This window comes from Haliotis rubra, unplaced genomic scaffold, assembly GCF_003918875.1.
Source record: "Haliotis rubra isolate DU_JTF1 unplaced genomic scaffold, ASM391887v1 Scf614, whole genome shotgun sequence".
NCBI classification, from domain to species: domain Eukaryota; kingdom Metazoa; phylum Mollusca; class Gastropoda; order Lepetellida; family Haliotidae; genus Haliotis; species Haliotis rubra.
In genome coordinates, this window is record NW_025767318.1 from 148,891 (window position 1) to 174,798 (window position 25,908).

A 25,908-nucleotide genomic window follows, 5' to 3' on the forward strand; every position below is an offset into this window, starting at 1 on the left:
TGGAACAACTCCCTCTGTTGGTTCATGGTCGGAAACATGAGACGTCCAAGGACTTCGTTGATTACCGATTTGCTGTCAAATTCCCCTGAACCTACACTAAATCAGATCTTTGTGTGCTGGATATCGCACCTCACACCATGACACTTTCTCCACCGAATCTGTGGACCTGTCGAATGCAATTAGGGGTAAACACGCTTTCTTCTATCTCGCCGTTGAAGAAGAAATCGCGATTCATCACTGAACCAGACTCGCCTCCAGTCTTTAAGGTTCCAGTTCCGGACTCAACGACACCACAGCAAGTGATTACGCCAATGGAAGGCTCTCGAATCAATTCCTGACAGTTTGGTAGGAAATTCTTCTCAAACCAGGGATGTGTTGTGAAGTTTTCACGGCTGTGGCAAGATGATGACGCAAGTGAGCAACCCGAATGTAGCGGTCCTGGGCGTGGATGGTAACTATTGAACGGCCGCTTCTCGGGCGAAATTGGTCTGCAGGAAGTGATCCCAAAGGCAAAATATGTGCTGATGAATGCTGAGATGTCGGGAAACTGCAGACTGCAACTCCCCAGCTTCAAGGCGGCCAATTACCACGTCTCGATTGGCGGCACTTTGTCGTGGCATGATGATTTTCTCTTTTCCAGGCAAAAACGAATTGACAAAATTAAACAAAACGTTTGCCTTTTTATAATGATCGATACCGCATGCTTCCCGCTTACTTGCGCGTGCATTTTGCTTTGTTTTTTTTTTGGTGACGTTTTGGCTAATATTTCTTCAAAGTCTAACGGAAAAAGTTAGAATTGCCACGATTTGGCGCTGAAGCTGTTTACAATCACACAACGATGACGTTTTGGAAAGAAATAGTGATTGAGTGAGTTTAGTTTTACGCCGCTTTTAGCAATATTCCAGCAATATCACGGCGGGGGACACCAGAAATGGGCTTCACACATTGCACCCATGTGGGGAATTGAACCCGGGCCTTCAACAGCCGCCCCGGAAAGAAACAGAATATTTGTATTGTTTTTACCGTAGCTACATGAGGCCAATATTCTCAGAATCATCTGTGCGTTTCTATTTTTGAAGAGTGTATAATCGGATTACGAAGAATTAGTCAAGCTATAGACTCTATTAGAACCCTATCAGCTTGTAATTACTACCAAATCCATCCTGCTAACTGGTTTCATGGCCCGTGCTATTTATTGTTGTTGTTGACTCATGCTTCTAGAAAGCAGATCAAACCATTAGCGGACAGATAACGATTACTTTTTCCCTCTTGTGAGCCACCATATAGCTGGAATGTTGCTGAGTGCGGCGTTAAACTAAACTCACTCATTCACTCCATCTTGTGAAACAATAACATTGATAAGTAAAATATAAATGCAGAAAGAAAGACCACCGACGATTTATTTGTCGGTTGTGTGCCACCGGTGTTAGGGGTATGTCAAGCGTAAAACTGGCTACTGTCTTGGTGATATCAATACACTCTGATTACATGAGGGGTTTATTTGCGCCCAAACTATCATAAAATCTCTAACTCAATCTGGCAATTTAATTGCTTTGGAAATTACGTTCGTATCACAAAACCTGATATGTTTGCGACACCTTTACAACTTGTACATTGTACATTTTGCAAACATATATGTAGCACATCCAAAAGTGTATGATCGTACATTTCAAAGTTCATTTCCAAATACAAGTTCATTTCAATCCAGAGGCATTTCAATCCGGCATCCTTACTCCCTCCCTGTGTATCCGCGTGCTAACTGGTTCATTTTACTGCAAGAACACACCTGTCCCCGTTCCTGCTGTTGATCCGGCGTTTTCCTCTTGTTTCACAGTAATGGGATTTCCTAGTGGACAGACATAACGATAAAGATCTTTAATAGATCTTTGGTCTTGTCTGTTACATTGGACACATTTACTTCAGGAATTTATTACGTCATCCCCAGAGATTTGTTATTCTGCGAAGCGAACGTAAAAGATAAACAAACAGTGGGTGAGGTGGGGTGAAATTGGGTTTAACGTCGTGCTTGAGAATATTTCGCCCATATGACGACATGCATGCGTGTGTATGTGTATGTGCGGCTGCTTGTACTAGCTCAGACTTAAGCTGGTTTTATAGTGCTAGCCCACTGAGATATCATGCCGCAGTGAAGCATGAATACCCCACTCAGACACATTATACTGACTCCGAGCCGACCAGTCCTTGTTGTACCCATTAATGCCGAGCGCCAGGCAGGAACCAACAAGTACCATATTTTAACGTCTTTAGGTATGACGCGGTCGGGGATCGAACCCGCGACCTTCCGCTCTCCGGGCGGACGCTCTAACCACTACACCACGGAACATAAACCAACAGTGAAGATTATCTGACTGTATTACTGGCTATCAGTTGCTGAACGCACTCAACAATATTCCAGCTATATGGTGGCGCTCTGTAAATATTAAGTCTGGACCAAACAATCCAGTGATCATCACCCATTTAAACAATTTCCATAACAAAGTATATTTCTATCTTAATAAAGTCAGCCGCCTAACCCGCCTTATTAAGAAAGTGTAATGCCAAATATAACATATGTTACATTTGATCACTTTCTAAAATGGCATTGTGTAATTATACCTTTCGGCCGTGGGTGCCAATTTACACTTATCAGAGGGGTACAAAAGTCCCCAGTCTAGACTACCAGTTGTCCGACTTCCATTTTTGTGGTAGTCGTGGTGGCTGAGCCAGTTAGGCGACTTTTGGTGTTGGCGTTTATGCGCCTGACACCGAGGGTGTGGGTTCGAATCCCGGATGGGACTCAGCCCCAAAAGTACTAGAATCTGTACTTTATTAAGAAAGTGTAATCCCAAATATATCATATGTTACAAAAGTATATTTGTTGCCCGCCGCCGCAGTGGTTCTCATGCCATGTGACGGCGACATTTGAACAAACTGGAGTGGAGTGAGTTAAAATTGAGAGTCATATAAGCAGTATTTCAGCCATGCCGTGACTACAAAAGTATTTCATATACAGTAAATACATGTTGTTGAACAAACTAGACAATAGATGGATGGACCAATAATCCTGTTACAAGATGGCGCATTTATTGATGTTTAAAGAAACCAGGTATGAATTGCTCTCTTTTGGCGTTTAAATGACCTGCCTTTGTTACACAGATTGTCTAGTAAAGTGATCCTAAATTTTAGATCCTTTCTTTTCAGTCATAAAATGAACGTTTCTCACCAGATTTGTTTGGAGCAGACATACATTGGTGTCGGTTGTGGCATTCCATTAAATGCCCTGCCTTTGTTCAACGACATTGGGTAAGCGCCAACATTCTCCACAAACAACCGGTCCCCGATTTCAAGCTCTGGTAAATGACACTCCCTGAAAAGACAGTCGTCACCTCCACACGTCTGTCCCCAGACACTGCACTTGAAAGTCACCTCACTCAGTGGAGTCTGGAACACGAATACTTGTTTTTCTATGGAAGGAGCATGTGCAGCAACATGTATGTGCGTGTGTGGAAGTCGGGGGTTGGGGGTGGAGGGTGTTCTTCTTTGCAGTGTAAATACAATATGTATCAGGTAAGGAGCTCCACCACCGTGCCAAATTTGCAGCTACGTTCAAGGTGTTACTTGTGTCACAGGGCATGGTATGTGAATGGACCGCTATCGCCTCTGAGGATCTGCAAACATCAGTAATTCGTCTCATCTTCTTCAAGTGATAAATCAGCTACGGTAATTAAAATCTTACCTTTAGCAACGACGGTTGTTTCGCTTCAGTGCATTTCCGAAAGGAGGTGTTGAAAGTACCAAACACAGTGTCATTCAGAAAGTAAAGGAATTCTTCCTCAACACCATCTGAAGATGACAGAGAGTGAGTGAGTGACTCCTCAGTGAGTTATGATTTACAGTCACATCGGCAATATTTCAGTCATATCGTGACTAAGTCAAGTTTAAAATTCACCATAAATATATGTAAATTATAAAAAGCCTGTCAACGAAGGACAGTAAAACAACTAGAATATGACAGGTATGAAGATAATACTAGTATGTAAATCTAAAATACGTTAGCTACAGAAGACAATAAAATATAAAAACAGGCTATTGATTGCCAACAGCTGAAGGTTAATCGCCATACTAGGGGACATACAGTACATTTGCTTCCTGCATGGAGAAGATCACAATGATGTTACTCAACCTCTTTTTGAATGAGTCAGATTTTCTCAAATGATGCATATTTGGGGCGTTTACCACGTCAAATAACAGAGCTCGGGGGAAGACAAGACTCAGATACACGGTCATTGGCTTCTGTCATTCCCTAAGGGTCCTATGTTATATACTGTGAATTGTGGCAAACCTTATAGATAACGACTGTGTTACTTCCTTATTGTGTGAGTGCGACGTGAGACCGTTTTCAGTAAGGAGGGTTATCCATTATTTTAAGTGTGTCTCTATTGCACTTCTAAAATGCCAAGCAAAAAACATACCTTAGCCTATTGTGTCAACCGTGGCCCATATAGTGAGTGAGTGAGTAAGTGAGTTAATATTTATCGTCGCATCGACAATATCTCAGCCATATCGTGACGAAAACAATTTATTCAATAAAATAATCAAAATATTTTGAAGAGTAAAACCTGTCGACGATGGACAGTACAAATACCAGAGCAGCACAGATATGAATATAAAACTAGCATGTAAAACTACAACTCCTTAATTAAAGAAGACAATACAATATAAAACAGGGGCTATAGATCGCCAACAACTGAAGGTAGATCACCATACTAGGAGCCATGGGGACTTACATTGCTTTTGCTACCTGCATGGACCCTAGCTGGATTTACACCATCCCTTTATACTAGCAAACTACACAAGTTTGAAGAATGATGTTAGATGATAAATAGAATCTCGCCCTTGTATGTTTTGATATCACATATCAAAGAGTCGGCTGTTGGCCAAACAAAACCACGTGATCATCTGTTGTCAAACAGATGTGACAATCTCTCATGAAGAAATTGAAATATCTCATGAACGAATGAAAATCCAAGTACAATATTGAGACCTATGGATACATAAAAAACTACTGAACATTCGTAGCGACATGGGTATATCTATAATGCAATGGAGACAGCCCATCAGAACATTTTGTCAGGGAGCACGGCGAAGGACGTGGCAAGTTATAACGATATCGCGTTGTGCTAGTAACTTTTACATTACTGATGTAAGAAGGACAATTTAGAAGGACAATTAAGATATGAAGAAGTATTAATCTTTTTGGTCCATATATTCACGAGTATCTTATAAGATCATTAAATTTAGCTTACGAGAAAGGAGAATTGTCTTTGACTCAAAAGCAAGGCATTATAACCTGTTGTCCAAAAAAAGGTAAATCCATTCATTGCTGAATGTAGCGTATAAAATCGGATTATCAACCATTGCAAACAGAACAAAACAGTCCTACCCTCTATAATAAATGAGGATCAAAAAGGGTTTATGACAAAAGGATATATTGGTGAATGTACTCGCCTAATATACGACATCATTGACTATACTGAATATATACTCTCCCCAAAAAAGAAACGCATATAGGAATTTCAACTGTATTATTATGTTTATTTTGAAACATCTTGTAGGCTTTATGAGTCAATGAAATATAGCGAAATTGCACACTGGGAATGCAGACTTATCCGTCTTTGGCACCAACGCGAGGAAAGTCAGTTTGAGTGTCACATGGAGGTGTGGTGGCGCTGAAGTCAATACCTCGTGTGACCATGGTGGGCATCCAGAACTGCACGGCATCGCCTCGGCATCGAACGAATAAGTCTCAGAATCTCGTGTTGCCCATTCGCAGCCAACTCTGCCTGTAGTGCCTGTGCGAGTTGCTGAAGTGTCTGGGGCTGAGGGTTACGGCGTCGCACCCGTCTGTCCAGGGCATCCCACAGATGTTCGATCGGGTTTGAGTCCGGTGATCTTGAGGGCCAGGGGAGCACATTGATGTTGTGGTTCTGGAGGAAGTCTCTAGTGTGACGTGCTGTGTGGGGCCTGGCATTGTCCTGTTGAAACAACTCCCTCTGGCGATCAATGATTGGAAAGAGGTGTGGGCGTAGGATTTCGTCACAGTACCGTTGAGCTGTCAGGTTGCCCTGGATCATCACCAAATCACTTCTCCTACGGCAGGTGATCGCTCCCCACATCATACCACTCCCCGGCCGAATCTGTCCACCTGGGGAACGCAAGCGTCGGCGAAACGTTCACGTCGACGTCTGTACACCCGCATTCTTCCATCGCGTCGTTCCAATAGAAATCGTGATTCATCACTGAACCAGATTCTACGCCAATTCGGTAGGTTCCAGGCCTGAACGTTGGTGCACCATTGAACTCGATGTCGACGATGTTGTTGTCGAAGCACAGGGCCAAAATAAGGTCTTTTGGCACGTAAACGAGCCTCTCTCAACATGTTCCTGACGGTCTGTGCAGACAGCCTCCTCAATCCGGGTATTTGTCGAGCGGTACTGGTCGCCGTAGCTGTTCGATGACGCAGGTGATGTACCCGGATGTAGCGATCCTACGCCGCAGTGGTCGCTCGAGGTCGCCCACTACGAGGGGCATCTGCTACCGAATTCTGCCGGCCATATCTCTCCCAGAGCCGTCAAATGGTGCTTTGGTGAACATTCATGCGTCGGGCAACTGCACGTTGAGACTGTCCAGCTTCAAGCAAACCAATGGCGATATGACGGTTGGCTTCACTTAGACGTGGCATTTTGCGTTCGTCAACAATATTCCAAATACAGTGAATAATCGACAGACAGCGATCAACCTTTTATACCCATCATTGAGACTATCTGATCCCCAACTTTCACGTGCATTGCATGTGAATTCTGTATTCTGTGACACTACAGGCCGAAATTGAAAATCATGCTGTTAAATACGGGATATTTTACGGATGGTGCGTTTTGTTGTGATGTTTCAAAACATAAACACCATAGGGCGCATAAACAGAGCAAAACCTTTTGTAAAATAAATCACGTTTTAATTCATTGCTACATGAAATCGCTATTTTCATGATGCGTTTCTTTTTTGGGAAAGTATATGAATATACCAGGAATATTCTTTAACTTTGGACCATCGATTACAAGATGGATAAATACCTTCTTTAATAACATTCAATCATGTGTAGTTGTAAATGGCTTCCTTTCAAATTATTTCAATATCTCAACAGGATGCAGACAAGGAGATCCCATCTCCCCTTATATTTTTATACTGTGCGCAGAAATTTTGGCAACAATGATTAGATATAATACAAAATAAAAGCAATACAAATTGGAGATACAGAATACCTAATTTTCCCAATACGCTGATGATACTTCATTTATACTAAATGGCACTGAAAAATGTTTACAGGCGACATTAGAAATTCTTAGTAAACATGTCTCATTTTCAGGCTTAAAAATAAATGTAAACAAAACACAGGTATTATGGATAGGCTCAGAAACAAAGTCAAAAATAAAATTTTGCAGAAACTGGAATCTAGACTGGAAGAATGACTCGTTTACACTATTAGGAATTGTATTTACTCACAACACCGCAGAAATGGTTGAACGCGACTATAAAGATAAACTTAAGACTCTCAAAATATCAATGAATTAATGGTTAGCAATAGATCTAACGCTCTTTTTTTTCTTTTCTTTTTTATTGGTTCCCAAGATTACAATATTGCAGATATACCAAGCCTTGATACGTACGGCTTAAAGTAATATGGCTACATGATGTACAGGTGAGATATTTTTGTATTAATATATTTATAAACATGCATAATTCATTAAATAGATAATGTACCGATGTACAGGTGTGATATTTTTGTATTATTATATGTATAAACATGCATAATTCATTAAATAGATAATGTACAGATAATGTCAGGTACAAGTCAATACAGTTTGAGTCATCTAAGTACTGGGGAGAGAAGGCTTGTTTACACTATTAGGAATTGTATTTACTCACAACACCGCAGAAATGGTTGAACGCGACTATAAAGATAAACCTAAGACTCTCAAAATATCAATGAATCAATGGTTAGCAATAGATCTAACTCTCTTAGATAGAACTACCATATTGAAAAGTTTACTTTTACCGCAGCTTAATCATTTATTTGTAACTCTACCCAACCCAAATTATCAAAGGATTAAGGAACTTGAGCAGCTCTGCTATAAATTTATAGGGAAAAACAAACCAGACAAAGTCAGTCGAGAAACTATCACAAATAACTACGAATACGGTGGAATACGAGCCCCAGAGATAATAAGACTTATTCGATCACAAAAAAATATCATGGATAAAAAGACTCACCAACTCAGAAGTAAGGAAATTGCTACAAACAAAGACACATTGCGACATCGAGAGCTTTAAACAAACATGCGAAACACACATACTTGAATCAGTAATAACACAAGAAACAAGTCACTTTTGGAAAGACACTTTGAAATCATGGGGTAAATTCGTAAACAGAAAAGCAGAAAACGCAAATAATGCATGTGATATCTTATCCCAACCCTTATGATTAAATGACAATATAAAGATAGATGGAAAACCTATCAATTATAAACAGACCTTCTGTTAGGGTTTGTTAGATTTAGTATAGCAGTGTAACGAGTAATACTGAGCCCAAGTTTACTTTGACTGTCACAAACAAGGACACGATGCAGACAAGTCTGTTGACACAGAGCGTTAGCGGAAGGTGTGTCAATACTGAAATTGACAACAGTAACACCCCAACCCTAGTCGACCTCGATAAAACGATGAAGATGACACACAGTCAGCTTTCCTCCCTTGAACGTAAGTTTGATGATTTTAGGTGCGAGATTGACGAAAGGTTAACACAGCTGAAGACTGAAAACAATACCCTTCAAGAGAATGTTTCTTATTTAGGAAATAAAGTCGACAACCGGAAGCCCATTCTAGACTCAACAACTTGATAATACACGGGATCCCAGAGACTCGAGGCGAGTCCTGGAGATGCTGTGTGCCATACTGTAGATGCCAAACGTGTGTGTGTTCGTGGGAAATTCTCTGGTGGGAGCAGTATCTGTGTGAGAAGGGATATAAGTGAACACGTACAGAGAGTGTATCATGAGTGGCAAAGTATGATATTGTTTCGTGTGAAGGATAGTCTTCCCCCGATGTTAATTGGATTTTTTAATGTTCATCTTTGAATATTCTCTTGAATATTATACTTCAGTAGGTGACAGAATGTCACGAATTAACACGAAACTGAACAAAATAGTGTATGGTTATGGCCCTGATGTTAATCTTGTTCTAACGAGCGACTATAACGCAAGGACTGGAAACGAGATAGACAACAGCATTGATCATAACAGTGATTACTTGACTATTGTCAACCACGTCATTCAAGTGATACTAATGTGAACAACTACGGATGGCGCCTATTGGAACTCAGCATGATATTCAGCCTATGTATCGTCAATGGTCGTACGCCATGAGATACACCGAGCAACTTTACCTATGTAGCAAGGTCTGGAACCAGTGTTGTAGACTATGCGCTTGTCTCGGAGAAGCTCATAGATAGTGTATCTGGTATGTCAGTCATGCCACGATCTGGATCTGATCATATACCCTTGTCGTGTAGTCTGGATGACGTCATTGACTATGTTACACATGTTAAAGAGGCTTGTATGATTACGCTCCATAAAGTGCCTAAATTAAAATGTATCACAGAAGATATATCAGAGCTTTACAACCTCTACAGTACAACAAAGGTGAATGATATGCGTAGTGAATTTGTGGATCTTCATGGAAGATCGCTCTGTGGAATATGACGTTAACAGAGCAGTACGTAAGCTAAGAGATATTGTGTCCACACATGGGAAACCCATCTATTCTGGCCTGCAATCAGCACAGAAAAGGATGCAGCAGAAACCTGCGTGGTTTGATATGGATTGCCAGAAATTGAAATCCGAAAAATACATATTGGTCATAAAATGAGACGATATAACTGCGCTTCCAATACTGACCAACCCTTAGCAGCAAAACGAAATTTCAATCAGTGTGTGAACACAAAAGGGAGCTTTATGACAGATATTTAGCAGGCGAAGTAGAATACACTGCCAAGAACGGTAACTGTAAACAGTTTTTGAGCACTCTGAAACGTCAGTTCGACTCGTTTGCAAGGAATACGATAAACGCAAGCGAATGGCAGACTTATTTCAGGTACTTACTGAACCCCGATATCACGACAGGAGACAAATCTCAAAGTGTTATAAACCACTTCACAGACCAACACTCATGTGACTGTGATGGTCTAGCCGACAGTGATGCCTTTCTAGAAACAAGGCAAAAATCAATCTACGGGCTTGTCAACGGTAAATCACCGGGTCAAGATGGTACCCGGAACTGTTCAAAATGGCTAATGTTGTTTTTTTCCTGAAACATCTGAAAATGCTTTTCAATAAAGTACTGACAGTGAAACTATCCAAGATGAATGGAATAATGGAGTGGTTATCCCCATCTTCAAATCAGGATCCAAACAACTATAGGGGTATCTCACTTCTCAACGTATTGGGTAAAATATTTACTGATATTATCGAAAAGTCAAGATGGATTCCGTCAGGGATATTCTACAGCAGATCACCTAGTCACGCTTCAATCACTATGCTCAAAATATCTTTGTAGATCAAAGGGCAGATTTTATTGATGTTTTATGGACTTCCGAAAGGCCTTCGATCTTGTGGACAGGAAAGGAATGTTGAACTTGTAACAGTCACGTATAGATCGTGTTCAAGTGGAATATTCGTCATATTCGTCGATATTGACGACTTGATGCTCCTACTTTTTGCGGATGACATTGTGTTATTTTCGTCTACCATCATCGGCTTACAGAGACAGCTTAACATACTGGAATCCTACTGCTCAGAATCAGGACTACAACTGATGTTTCCAAGATCCAAGATTGTAGTTTTTAGAAACGGTGGAAACTACCACAGAATTAAAAATGGACTTATAAAGGACTGCCTATCGACACCGTCACATCCTACAAATAGAATGGCCTTATCTTCTCATCACGACTAGTATTTACAAAAGCATGTGACACTCTCGCACAGCAAGCTAGTAAGGCATGCCTCGCAATATACAGATTCCTACAGAAAAATAAAGAAATAACGTTTTCAACTGCATGTACGATATTCGACACCAACATAGTTTTACCAATACTCCTCTATGGAGCAGAAGTGTGGGGATGCAAGTATTCAGCTTCAACTGAAAAAGTCCAGGTAAACTCCTTTAAACACCTTCTCAAAGTTTGAATATTGGCATCAAACAAGGCAATTCTAGGTGACACTTGAAGACATTTGTTTTTTATATCGACACAAGTATCGGCCATCAAGTACTGGATAAAGGTTCTACGAATGACAACCGGTCGCCACGCACATCAGTGTTACCTGATTCTTAAGTCACTCGCTGATGTAGGATGTAGGAAAAAGGAACTGGAATTCTGATATTCGAGAAACATTGTTCAACATAGGATTCTCACATGTATGGATCGCACAGGATGATGTTGGAGATGTACATAATTTCTTATCAAGTTTAAAAACAGCGCCTCAAAGATAGATGACTCTACAATTGGCATTATGAGATAAACAGTTCAAGTTTCCTTACCCACTACACTTCATTTAAGTTTTACTGGAAAGAGAATCATACATCACGAACATCACGAACAAACAACTAATAAGAGTTTACTTCAAATTTAGAGCATTGCTAACTAACTTCAGGATGAACAATCCAAGAACCTGTAAAGATACAGTGAGTGAGTGAGTGAGTTAAGATTTAGAGTCACATCGGCAGCATTGCAGCGATATCGTGACTATAACAATATATACTGTAATAATAAAGAAAGGTTATCTTGTAAATTTCTGTCAACAAAGGACAGTAAAACAACTAGGCTATCACAGATAGAAAGGTAAAACTACCATGTAAGCATAAAACATATATTACAATACAGGGCAATACAATAATAAAAAAACCGGGCTATAGATCACCAACAACTGAAGGTACACCATACAGGGGACCATGGGGACTTACAGTACCTTTGCTACCTACATGGACCCTAGCTGGATTTACATCATTCCTTCAGATGCTGGTGATTTGTGCACAATTTAACCATACATTAAAAAATACATATATACTACGATTAAAATCACGGACAATGAAAAATACTATGAATGAAATTGGACTTACATACCCTCTCCGAGGACAGTAAAGATACAACGGCGATCAACCCCATATGTGAACTTTATAAATGTAACCTTAATGAAGACTAGAACCACGTATTTTGTGTTTGTGACAAGTATAATCAAGCCAGAACTCTATATCTACAGAAGGTACAATCAGTCTACAAAGGCCCCCTAACCATTCAGGCAATTTTCATGTCACAAAATAATAATGTACAACACCTAACAGCTATCAATCTCAATCAAATATTTAAAATAAGATCTATATGAGACGTGTTGTGATCAAGTATAGTTTATATTGTATTTGATCAACTTTATGACGATAGCACTGAAATTGCAAATATAATGAATGTATATTTCACAAATCAAACAAAAGTTAGTTATCCAGACAGGAATATTGAAAAGGTTGTTTCGTATACTGATAATTCTTTATGTGACGTTTATCTGAACCAAAACGAAGTTTATAAAACTCTTTCTTCTGTAGATACTACAAAAGCAACAGACCCAGGCGGAATTAGCAATAAGTTTCTGAAAATGAACGCTCGATTGTTGGCTGCCCCTCTAGCAGATGTCTTTAACCAATCCCTTTCTGAAAATACCTTTCCTCAAGTTTGGAAGGAAGCCTCTGTCGTCCCCATTCACAAAAAGGGTAGTATAAATGTTCCAATTATAGACCCGTTGCACTCACAAGGTGTCTGGCTAAAAAATTTGAAAAGTGCGTTTTCAAACACGTCTTCAATTATTTCAGAGATAACGCCATAGTTTCTAATCTCTAATCAGGATTTAAACCAGGCGATTCTACTGTTAATCAACTAACGTATTTATATGATTTCATTGCCGGTGCAGTAGATAAAGGAAAGGAAATAAGAGCAGTATTTTGTAATGTAAGCAAAGCATTCCACAGGGTTTGGCACAAGGGTATCATTTATAAATTAAAAAGATATGGTATAAAGGGTAATTTGTTAAAATGGTTTGAGAGTTATCTTGAAAACAGAGAACAACGTGTCGTAATTAATGGATTTAGATCTGATACTAAAGCTGTATTTGCTGGAGTACCCCAGGGTTCAGTATTGGGGCCGCTCTTGTTTATTGTTTATATGAATGATATAGCTGAAGGTATAAATAGTAATATACGCCTTTTTGCGGATGATACTTCTTTATATGCGATCATTGATGATCCTGGGGTAACTGCTATTGTAATGAACGATGATATACAGCGAATTGCCGAATGGGCAGAAAAATGGCAAGTATCTTTTTATCCCAATAAGACAGAGTCAATATGCTTTACTCGTAAATTGCAACCAACTCCAATGCCGAACCTAACCATGAATGGTAATGTCATTAATTCCGTACAAAGTCATAAACATTTAGGTCTTATGCTTCAGCATGATTGCTCATGGAATGAACACATTAACGACTGTGCTAAAAAAGTTGCACCAATGGTGAATTGTCTAAGAAGTCTCAAATATCGTTTAAACCGAAACACATTAGAAACCATGTACAAACAGTTCATATTACCAGTTTTTGATTATTGCAGTCATATATGGGATAATTGTACTAAACAGCAAGCAGATATACTTGAAAAGCTCACTCTTGATGCTCTAAGAACCGTGTGTGGTGCTGTTCGTGGTACCAGCCATCATAAAATATACAAAGAAACTAATTGTCACCCGTTGTGTCGTAGAAGGTACCTTCATAAAATGACCATGTTTTACAAAATGGTTAATAACACTACGCCAAGTTACCTTAGTAACCTTGTTCCACCTAGAGTATCAGATATCGTTGGTTATAATCTGCGCCGTGATTCAAATCTTCAGACTATAAACTGTAAGTCTGTAAATTATGCAAGCTCCTTTCTTCCAGATACTGTTAAATTATGGAATTCATTAGCAGCTGAACATAGAGAATCACCGTGCCTATCGAGATTCAAAAATGTATTTTTAAATGATTCTAATATCTACAGTCATTTTGACTTAAATGTCGGTAGCAGATTTTGTCAAATCATACATTCTCGTCTTCGACTTGAATGTAGTGACCTTAATGCGCACAAATATGAAAAAATTATATCTCCAACATCATCTTGCTCTTGTGGCCACAACTATGAAGACTCTGCTCATTATTTCTTCCCATGTACTCCTTACAACGATATACGTCAAATTATGTATTTTTCTACTAAAGGATTTGACCTAAAATCAAATTTGTTTTTAAACCAAAGCTGTTCCTCGATAGTAAACAAAGAACTTTTCATTTCAGTGCACTCGTGTTTAAATTTAACAGGCAGATTTGATCAAAAATAATTTAGTCATATGACATATATATACGTACTGTTTAACAATGACTGGCGTTAATTTCCCGTTTTTGCAACATTTACATTTCATTCACATTGTACATTCATTATGACATGTTTACTCTTCCTTCCATTGTATCCCAGAGCGGTATTCATATAAGCTTATGCTTGTTTACCAATCCGGTTCCTTTCTTTGGAAATAAATATGTTCAAATCATATTGTATTTGTCAACTGTATCATAGGCCTTATGGTCCAAACACTACTGAATAACCTTCTGTTCTGTCCTGAGTCGGCTGTGATTCTCCATATTGAAGCTGATTCTTATTAAAGATTTCACATTCAACCATATGCATCTGCTAAAACATTTAATGATTCATCAAAAATACTAACAGACATATATGCTGGTGTATCACTGTTAAAACTGCCTGCTAGAAGAAATGAAACAAGAGAATGATCATGGAATCGTTGGCTGCACCGAAAACTTGATGTCTAATGTTGAGCGTACCGACCTTGCATCACCTTCTTCCCGATAACTGTTACGACCAGGGTCGCACACGATGCCACAAAGTAGCGACCAGGTTCTGCTATTATCCTTACTCCTCTCTTAGCGGGAAAGTGGTCCTCGAGGGCAATGTTGATGTGGCCTGCAACCTGCAAATACCAGTCAACACAAGCTAACCATCAACCTGAATGTTTCATGTGCATACTGCATCTACTGCATCTGAGCTCGGATAACTCATAAATGGAGGGTGTCCCTTTGCCAAGAAAATTAATTACTCCCAATTAAATTAATTCAAATAACAATGAACACGACTATTATCACAGAATCAACGCGGCCATACAGTTATGATCAGTATAGAACAGTTGAGGAGACATTGTTGGACACTGAATTTTTAATTTATCCCAACTATAATAAAATAATGCAACAGGACGAAAAATTTAGATTTGCAATCATTTGTAGAACAAACGAGGCAAAAAATGAACAGGACTATCCTCAACCTCGATTACAACATCAGCTGATGTTTGATTTTGAAGGAATACTGATGCATATTGTATAATAATTTGCCGCATTCTCTTAAAAGTACAATATAATATCATTATAACGGGATTTACACATACACTGTTGCTAGAAACTTGATATCAATATTGATAAATATTTAAATGCAAGATCGATTGATATTTCGAACAATGTTCATGTATGTCTCAGTCATACCACAAACAGCACTAACATTATTTACATGGCCTGACATCTTCAAAATGACAAGAGTTTCTGAACAATGGTGTCTGGTCCAGACTCGATTATTTACAGACAGCCGCCATATAGCTGAAATATTGCTGAGTGCGGCGTAAAACTAAACTCACTCACTCACTCACTTTGAACAATGGACTTTGTAGCATATGTTATATTTGGAATTACACTTTGACTGTAAGGTATGGATGCTAGAATGTTTGGACGGTGTCTGATTAGGGACTCGAACCCACGCTCTCCTGGGCACCTAATCGCCAGCACACAAGGTAGTGCATGTCATTTCTATCAGATAGCATCTGCTCTAGTTCTCTTAGATCACACATCTCTCGTCTGTCAGATGATTTAATGATATTCTGGAAAACATGGGATAGTTATTTTTTTACTATTCCTTGGTATAACTAGATACCCTCTCCCTTATACGTCGTATGTATGAACATATTTCGAGGTTTATAACATGAAAAGGTTCTCTGGAGATCCAATTATCGAACAACTTTGCACTGTAACGCTCCTTTTGGGTATAGAAACTGGGCGAAAGAAGCTATGGTTTAAATAATACCTGTAGGTTGCAAAAATGTTTCAGCAAAGAAATTCAAGTAAAGAGCCGAAACTCTAAATATTTAAATCAAGCTTTTACAAAGGTAAAAAGGAGAATCTATACTGTATTTCTCAACTTATGGGTTGCACAAAAAAAATGTCCCCATGAGGATTTCCTTGTTGTAACTATACATCCCTGCCTTTCCAGTTTGGGGAAAAGAGGAAAACACATTGCCAAACATCCTATGTCTGCAACTAGATTAATAAAAATAAATTGACATAAAATGCAAACTGCTGACAACGATTATGCATATGAACATTAACCAACTGGAGTCCTACTGCCTGAACTGAAAACAAGAACAAACAGACTCCACCAAGTGGTTTGCCAGACAGTTTCCATCATCTGATTGCATGGTTCAACTTAGAACTCGGGATCAGCCCATTTAGGAAGGTATTATTGTAAGCCTGTGGATGTTAATTGAGTTACCTCTTTAAATTCCACAGGAGCTCTCGTCTTCCCGAAGAACCCCCTCCAATATCCAGGACACTCAGAGAAATGTTGAGTTCGGAGGCAATGGCAAAGGCTCTGTCAGCTCTTTCTATGGCATCAATGAACACACGGCCATCCACGACTCCACTTCCAACATGGAAACTGTAAGAAGTATACAATAGCAACTGAAATGATTATCGACGAGTGAGTGAGTTAAAATGGTGTATTGGATATCCCAGGACACGATGGGTGATTTGTCTATTAAGTATTATCATTTTCTTTCAGATAGCATCAGTGTGCACACATGAATCAGTGTCACTGAAATTGAACGAAACGATATCACAAGGGTTCTGTTTCTGTTTGTCGAAAATGAGCAATGAGAAAAGCTGCAGTAAACTGCATATGGTGAGCACTTCATCTCACGAAATGGGACTTTGAAATGCTGAATTGTGAGAGGGAGGTTTAGCGTGGGAGCTATTCGTCATTCAACACTTTTATATAGAGCTTGTGTACAAGGATTGAGGATGTCATCTTTCCAATATTTGTTGTCACATGTATCCAAACAACACAGTATAGTTTCGATTTCCCGAACAAGATTTTCAAGGTGCCTTGACTATGCGTACCATCCACAAATACGAATACGTTCATTTGTATTCATACTATCGCTTGTGGACAGGCTGAAGTACATGGCTAAAGTGTGTGTCCATATTTGATGAGACACTTAGAATAACGTTGGATCAACGGATAACGTTAGATCACAGAGAACCAGAAACAGTACCACTAAGCATAACGTTAGATCAACACATATCACAGAGAACCAGATACAGTACCACTTAGCATAACGTTAGATCAACACATATCACAGAGAACCAGATACAGTACCACTTAGCATAACGTTAGATCAACCCATATCACAGAGAACCAGGAACAGTACTTCTTAGCATAACGTTAGATCAACACATATCACAGAGAACCAGAAACAGTACCACTTAGCATAACGTTAGATCAACCCATATCACAGAGAACCAGATACAGTACCACTTAGCATAACGTTAGATCAACCCATATCACAGAGAACCAGGAACAGTACTTCTTAGCATAACGTTAGATCAACCCATATCACAGAGAACCAGGAACAGTACCACTTAGCATAACGTTAGATCAACCCATATCACAGAGAACCAGATACAGTACCACTTAGCATAACGTTAGATCAACCCATATCACAGAGAACCAGGAATAGTACCACTTAGCATAACGTTAGATCAACCCATATCACAGAGAACCAGGAGTACCACTTAGTAACGTTAGATCACCCATATTAGCATAACGTTAGATCAGCCCATATCACAGAGAACCAGGAATAGTACCACTTAGCATAACGTTAGATCAACCCATATCACAGAGAACCAGGAACAGTACCACTTAGCATAACGTTAGATCAACACATATCACAGAGAACCAGGAACAGTACCACTTGGCATAACGTTAGATCAGCCCATATCACAGAGAACCGGGAACAGTACCTGATGCCCACCACTTTCAGTTCCATTCTCTTAGCGGCTGCAAGAAGAGGCCGGACTTGGTGCTCTTTACATCCATACTGGATGCTTAACTGGTCTTGCACGTCATATTTATCTGACGGTTTTATTCTCAGCAACAATCTGAAACATTAAAACAACAACATGCTGTTGCTGGATGAAGTTCACATATTGATCAACTAGTCAGTGATGCTTACATGTAATGGATATGTTATTGGAGCCAATGCCCGTTTTTTTTTTTTTTTTTTTTTTCTTTTTCTTAGTTATTATATATATATATATATATATATATATATATAATCTATATATATATATATTGTCTTTTCTGTTTTCATTTGTTTGGGGGTTGTTGGTGTGTGTGTGTGTGTGTGTGTGTGTGTGTGTGTGTGTGAGTGTGTGTGTGTGTGTGAGAGAGAGAGAGAGACGGAGAGAGAGACAGAGAGATATGTTTATATACCATAATAACATTAGGTGCATTTAATGTGTGGCGTTTGGGGAAAGAAGGCGTTTCAGAAGTATAGTATTAAATATTTACCTTACACATAATAGTTCCTTACACCACCACTGTGTTTCGTTGAAATACCGTGGTCCGAACTTTAAGTTTGGAGAAGCCGATGTGAAAAAGTAACAATGAATTTCAATAATTTTGATATAGCTGAGCATGGTGTTACGGTTAACAATTTGCCCTGACCAAAGGTTTAAGAATCCCTTTGAACCAGCAAAATAAAACACAGACAAGTCTAAAATATTCAATAATATATTGAACAAACAATGAGCAAGCTACAATAAATGACAATACAGATATTTGTTCAATGCAATTGAGTCACAAATCTAAAGTAAAGGGTCACAAATATGAAATATTAACTCACCAGAGTCTTGGCATTTACAATAAGAGCAGATATTCTAATTGAAGGTACTTTACAATGAGAGTTGAATAAGGCTTGCAGTGTCACGTGTTCGTCCGTGTGTGTGTCAACACAACAACCAGCCTTTATATATATTGACACAGAGTCTAGAACATTCTTTATCCACTGAGAACATTCACGAATCATGTTGAACATACGACCGGGAGTCAAAACAAAATAAAATCAATGTTTTGTATCGACTGGTACTCCGCTTTACCCAACCACCATGAAGGGTTACGTAAATGGCACGTTCTTATCAAAATGGCGCGTGCCAGTTGAAAATGACTACTAGAACCAAACAAACTGTATGAGACAAAAAGGACAACTGGCAATTGGTTCACCGAGTAGCAGAAGAAGGTGTCTGCCGCCTCTCAGTAATTAAAATTAATTCCACGCGCGACTTCTTCGTGATGAAATGTTTTTCCATCACAAGGGAAAAATATTTCAGTGTTAAAACGGTAAAAGATCTTTTTAACAAAGTTAATTATCATTTAATTATTGAGTTTTTAAAGGAAATTGAACTGATTGATAAATTTTGAGTGATACAATTTCTCTATATTTTTTAATGATTGGAAGTTTAAATTAGTAACTTAGATTTGTTAGTGGCTGTACCCTCAATGGGGGTTAAAGTATTGTAAAATTATTGTCCTCCTGAAAGGGTACGTAAGTCCCAAAACTATCAAAGTAACTTTCAAACGTTTTTGTGATTTTAATTATGGCTAAATTTCACTACAATCGCCAGCGGCTGAGGGGATGATGTAACTCCAACTAGGGTCCATGTAGGTAGCAAAGTTACTGTAAGTCCCCATGGTCCTTAGTATGGTGATCAACCTTCAGTTGCTGGGGATCTATAGCCCGTTCTTATATTGTACTGTTGTCTCTCGTGATATATTTTTATGATAGCGTACTGGTTTTAAATTAAGAGCTGTGATATTTTAGTAGTTTTACTGTCCTTCGATGACAGGTTTTTACGTTATCCATTTATTGATTTGAATATTGATATAAACTGTTCTTGTCACGATATGGCTGCAATTTGCCGATGTGACGTTGAGTTTTAACTTACTCGTAATGAAATGTACCTCGTTAGATGCTTAATAAGTGCACACACACACACACACACACACACACACACACACACACACACACACACACACACACACACACACACACACACACACACACACACACACACCATCCCTCCCTGATCCCCGGACATTCACATACGTCTTAACAAATGTCAAGTGCTCACGGACAGTCAGACACCACTTCAGAAAACTGACAAGTATGTGTCTGTATTTTAATCATAATTACAGGTAATGTACCTTGCGTGGGGATGAATTGACTTTATTTTGATGAGTTCATGCTCGCTGTCAAATGCCATCAAATCAACACCAGCAGCCGCCGCATATCTGATGTCTCTGCGGCATTTGACACTGTGGGAGTAGACGATGTTGCATGGCTCCACGCCCAAACCAAGAATAGAGGTCATTTCATTCTGAAGGAAAATATAAAAATACAATTGACATATCAAACATTGCACCCATTCACTTAGAGATTAATTTTATTTATAGAAGGTGTATTATTGTCAATGGCAATTTTCGACATTACATTAAACAAACAAAGGATTATAAATTAACACATGTCACTTCCCGGAGGTACCAACAAGCCCTCCTCTTTGGCATTTGGTAAGCTACTGACATTGGAGATGTAATGTCCCTACCCTGCTGGCACAGTCAAAGTAGACACCGAGGTCAGCTAAGAGAGAGAGGATCTGAGGGTCGTTGTTGCACTTGACAGCTGAAACAGATGCAGTCAAGGGCCACACTGAAAAAACTCTGTTTAACATAACACCTTCGGTGTTACATATCCATATCTATCTCGACAGGAACAGACAGAAAGCCCGTCCTATGTTCAATACGGACGACATAAACATATTCGGACCTATTATAGGGCAAGGTCCCAGCAAGGTTCATGTTGGCTTCTGTTTCAAGTAGCACCAAAGTAAGAAAGCAAAAGTCAAAATTAAAGTTCGACATTTTCTTAATGTGGGTGAAGTTGTGATCAAGCAAGTACTCTGAGGTAAAATTCGTCGCATTCAAAATTATTTTACTAAACATCGACATGCATGCATGTATGTGTGTGGTTGTTTGTAAAAGCCAGAATGCCGACAGCCCACTGACGTACCCGTTAACATCAGTGGTTTTCTGTATTTTATCAATTTGAATCTCACATTTTTAAGTTATCGCAAGAAAACTCTTTCCGTCAAAAGGACACTATTTAGATCTTTTTTTCCAACGTTAGACCAGTGAAACTCAACCCATACCTAATATTTTTTTGTTGTTTATCGACAATGAAATTGCGACCAGGATGTTACTTTCCACTTGTTCCTATTTCCATTTAATATGATATAATCGTATGATTTAATATGATATAATCGTACAATGGACTCGCTTATTAGAAGAAACTTGTTTTGATGGAAGGGTTGTTTTTTATTTATTGTGTTACGCCCTAATTCCCAAGTTGAACTGAAAACCACCCTGTTAATCAGTCTGTAAAAGAACAATTTGTGAAAACAACACATAACCAAAACTGTGCTTGAATTAACAATTGTATTCTAAACGTAACTCAGTCCACAATTAATACTAATCACTACACATGTATCACTATGGCAGTACCAGCTCAAAGGTATTATGACACAAGAGCAGTAGTTATAGCAATAATATTCACCTCACGGCAACAATAATGATCTTCACGCACAAATACTGCTCTTCTTGTAACTTGAGCTCGATTCCCCACATGGGTACAATGTGTGAAGCCCATTTCTGGTGTTCCTCGCCGTGATATTGCTGGAATATTGCTAAAAGCGACGTAAAACCATACTCACTCAGTCACTCTTGTAAGTTGATGCCGTGTTAAATGAGGAGAAATATATATCTTCCCTTATATATAAAAGATTATCTTGCCAGAACTGTCTACAATACTCTCTAAGGCATATGATTCTGGAAAGAGATCATTGTAGCACTTACTAGCTTTTTCTGCCGCAATCAAGTACAAGTCTAAATATAGCACAAGTCCAAATATAGTATGTCACGCTGCCTCTTTCTGAATATCCACTTATAAAATATATTACACGCGAGTGTTACATACTAAACAGCACTGCCACATGATAATTGATAGTTATATTTCTACGTACCGTAGAATGGCTTCACTCTGGGAAGATACTTGCGCCATTGTTTCAGCTTTCCTTTGACATCATCCATATCAACCATGTAGAAGGCTTCTTCAAAATATTCATCCTTGAAGAGAAAATATTTTATGAACATCTTTCGTAGACATCGAATGGCATCAGGATAATCCCCATCTCTAAAGAGATTGAACGGTCTGACATTTACTCTTATTTAGCCGATTACGTTACTGATGAAGGTAGATCGTGTCAATACTCGTATATACAACCTACTCGTATCCTTCCATTGCAGTTGGACGGTTGGACCGTCAAAACATATATTTATCCAGTTATTGTCAACTGCTAACTGTATATTATTGAAATATTGCTTTGTTTATTTATCATGCTATATTGAAGAGAAATCCGCTCTGCTGTTGAACTTTGTATATACTTGTATGGGCCTGTGGCCTTCAGTTCTGAATAAAGATAGAATACCTTTTCCGTTTCCTGTTTAATAATTCTGTTGATTTTGTCTTTGACGCCATCGCAATCTTCGTATAGAAACACGCTGTCCATTCTTCCTGAATGAAAAGCAGTTTTCATTATGTGTGTTTTCTATGACAACCAGCAGTAGTTCAGGCAACTCACTAATGTCGGATTGAAATGATTGACCAATATGCCAAGCATGAAGACACATGAAGTGTATGACAAATGATTTTTCTGGTGTGATATCTTACTTAGTGCCTCTCATTTTGATGTATATTTTCGTTTATTGACTCATTCTGTTTACACGTATGATTCGTGGGGGGGTTGTTCTAAACCCCAACATAGAGTGACAGCAGGCAGTAATGTCCGTCCTGCTTCCCAACCCAGCTGACCGTGTCCTTTTTGCCACAATGTCCTATGTCCTAAAATTACAGTCAAACACTATTGTGTCGAAGTTGGATTTCGAGTTATCCGAGGTTCCACAAAATCGGGAAATAATTTCCAGATATGAAGTACACAGCTACGAAGCTTTTACTTCGAGACAACCCTAAGTTCGACACAGCAATATTCGACACAACGGGTTTTGTATGTTCATCGGCAGTGGTCATCGAACGGGTGCACACATAACTGCTTCCTTTTGTTGTTGTTGAGTTAAGTCCATCACTGTCCACAGGATTCATCAAAGCACCTGTATACATTTTACATTTTACAAATAGCCCAGTGATTCATGTATCTCGTCTACAACAGACGTTGATCTGATTGCTACAGCTACTATTCAGTCACAACTGCTGTCAACCTCGGTCTTGTAGTTAACGTAATTGTATGTAAAAACGTCAACATGGAAGAATAACTAATCTCGACTGTCCACAGATACAGATTCCATGGACATATAACTGGAAAACCCTCTCTTTGATATACACGGTATTTTGGGTATAAACAATCGTAACATTAAGCATATCCACTTTTAACAGAAATTAGTGAATTTTATTATCATCTTGCTACTGGCCAATACGACATCGTCATCTTTTGGTGAATTGTCGGCTTGTAAAAATACAGCGTTTTTCTGGTAGATGCCCATGGTTCAGCTGAAATAGCAGTTTTTAGTAAATGAATTAAATACTATTTCATAGCATTTGTGCAGGAACAAATTTGGAACAAATGTTTCGTGATAAATTAGGCAATGACTCATATTGAATATATATAGTAGTGTTACCTGTGGAATTCTACTGAGGACATACAGAAGCACTGTACAAGTTACATTTGCATCGCCTGGAATACATGTATTCCAGACAACAGCATGGGTTGTTCGGTTTCCATGATCTACAACACCTGTCACGTGGTGCTTGACATGTGCCAGGCTGCCATCAATCTGAAATGTTCGAAGATTATTGTATTTTAATTAATGCCTGTCAAAAACTAGTATCTTCACTATCAACATTCATTACACACGATAAGTACATGAGTTAGGACAAATTCATTATATTCAGCTTTTGAAATATGAGTGTCAACTGTTCAATGGTTTGAGGAGCCTGTGATTCAATATGTAATCATCACACATGTGTACCTTTGATTGTTCTGGAAATACAGGAAGGTTTGTCTTGTTTTGGTCCATGTTGTCAATGATGAGGGACACATACTTAGATGGTGACCTCTTTGCCTTGTCCCCATGTTTGTAATATTTCTCTCGAAGTAGCCTGCAAACACAAAACATTTAAAATATGAAAACTACAGACATACAGACAGACAGACATACACTGAACCTGTAAACAACCACAAAGCAGTGAGTGGCCCTTTTGTGAGTTGCTAATATTATTTCCTCATATTTAATATCTTGTGATGCGAAATCCATTTCTCAAACTACATTTTCATTAACTTCATTCATTATTACAGAAATAACAAACCTTTGCAAAGCTAAGTGTCCCTGTTTTGCTTCTTTCAAGGCCTTGACTTCTTCCTTTGCCAAGTTCTTTCTTTGTAGTGCATCTCTATACAAGATGCACAGAGAGTATTGTAAGTAAACAATTTCAACATCATGATTTATTATTTTTTCATAACACATGTCAATGGCATCTTTCAAGCTGTGAGAACACTGTACTTTTTAGGTACTGAAAACTTAAAGGAGTATCACAGTAGTTTATATAATTGTAGTAACATGAAATAGATACATGTTGACAACTTGGTACTTGGTATACCCTACTTACCTTCAGTATTTTCACGGATGAGAAGAACTCTCTCCAGAGCTCCTTAAAACGGCTATACCCAATCACCGGCTTGCCCTAATCATTGTTGTCTTCAACATAGGCGTCAAAGATTTGCCTCTTTGTAAGGCAAGATGGCAGCTGGATTTCTGTCTTGTGCGGCATGTGGTCTCCATGTCTGTAAACAAACATACAAAAATATTTTGTCTGATTACATTGATCAGTTATTACACACTGTGATTTCAAGGACAGAGACAAGCAGCGGATTACTCAAGACCCTTGGAAATGGATGGGGGAATGGAAGCACAAGAGTTGTCTTAGACAGTTTGGACTGATATGAAACAAAGTTATCAACATAAGGATATTCAGACATTAGATGCTGTGTCATACAAAGAATAACCACAAATAATAACAAAGATGATATTATGATGCTTTAGAAATGTACATGCAAACCAACCTTTTGAAATACTGATCCAGCCACACCTTTGCCTCCAGGTACTTCAAGGAATCATACTTCTGATCAGATCTTTGATCAACTTTTGTGGTAGGCAGTCCATCACAGCTCTCCCATGATGAAAAAATCTAAAAATATATTTCATTATATATCACAACATTGTACTTAACACAGTCCCTACATACACAAATTACATGAAAAAAGATTCCATAAACCCACTTCTGAAAGAAATTTACAAAGTTCTGTCTTTTCTTCACCTTTACAAGATTACCTTAACAATTATGCCTACCTTACCTGGTTTTACTGATCTTGAATACAGCACACCAACAAACACTGCAAACTTCATGGCCTTCAAGGGTGAAGAAAACATCTTACAGTC

The 25,908-nt window shown here is 38.7% G+C and overlaps 1 protein-coding gene across 1 annotated transcript; it reads right to left on the reverse strand.

Annotated features, from left to right (window-relative positions):
* Positions 1-1,571: 1,571 nt before the first annotated feature.
* LOC124255962 (ornithine decarboxylase-like) lies at positions 1,572-22,967 on the reverse strand. Its single transcript, XM_046689910.1, has 11 exons — positions 22,887-22,967; positions 22,422-22,524; positions 20,949-21,025; positions 20,551-20,723; positions 18,309-18,446; positions 16,780-16,944; positions 15,992-16,088; positions 15,019-15,160; positions 3,737-3,843; positions 3,224-3,441; positions 1,572-1,846 (listed from the first exon to the last, which is right to left on the reverse strand). Exons 1-11 carry the CDS (start codon positions 22,965-22,967, stop codon positions 1,765-1,767), a joined length of 1,383 nt encoding a protein of 460 aa, XP_046545866.1. The 3' UTR covers positions 1,572-1,764.
* Between the last annotated feature and the right edge of the window lie 2,941 nt (positions 22,968-25,908).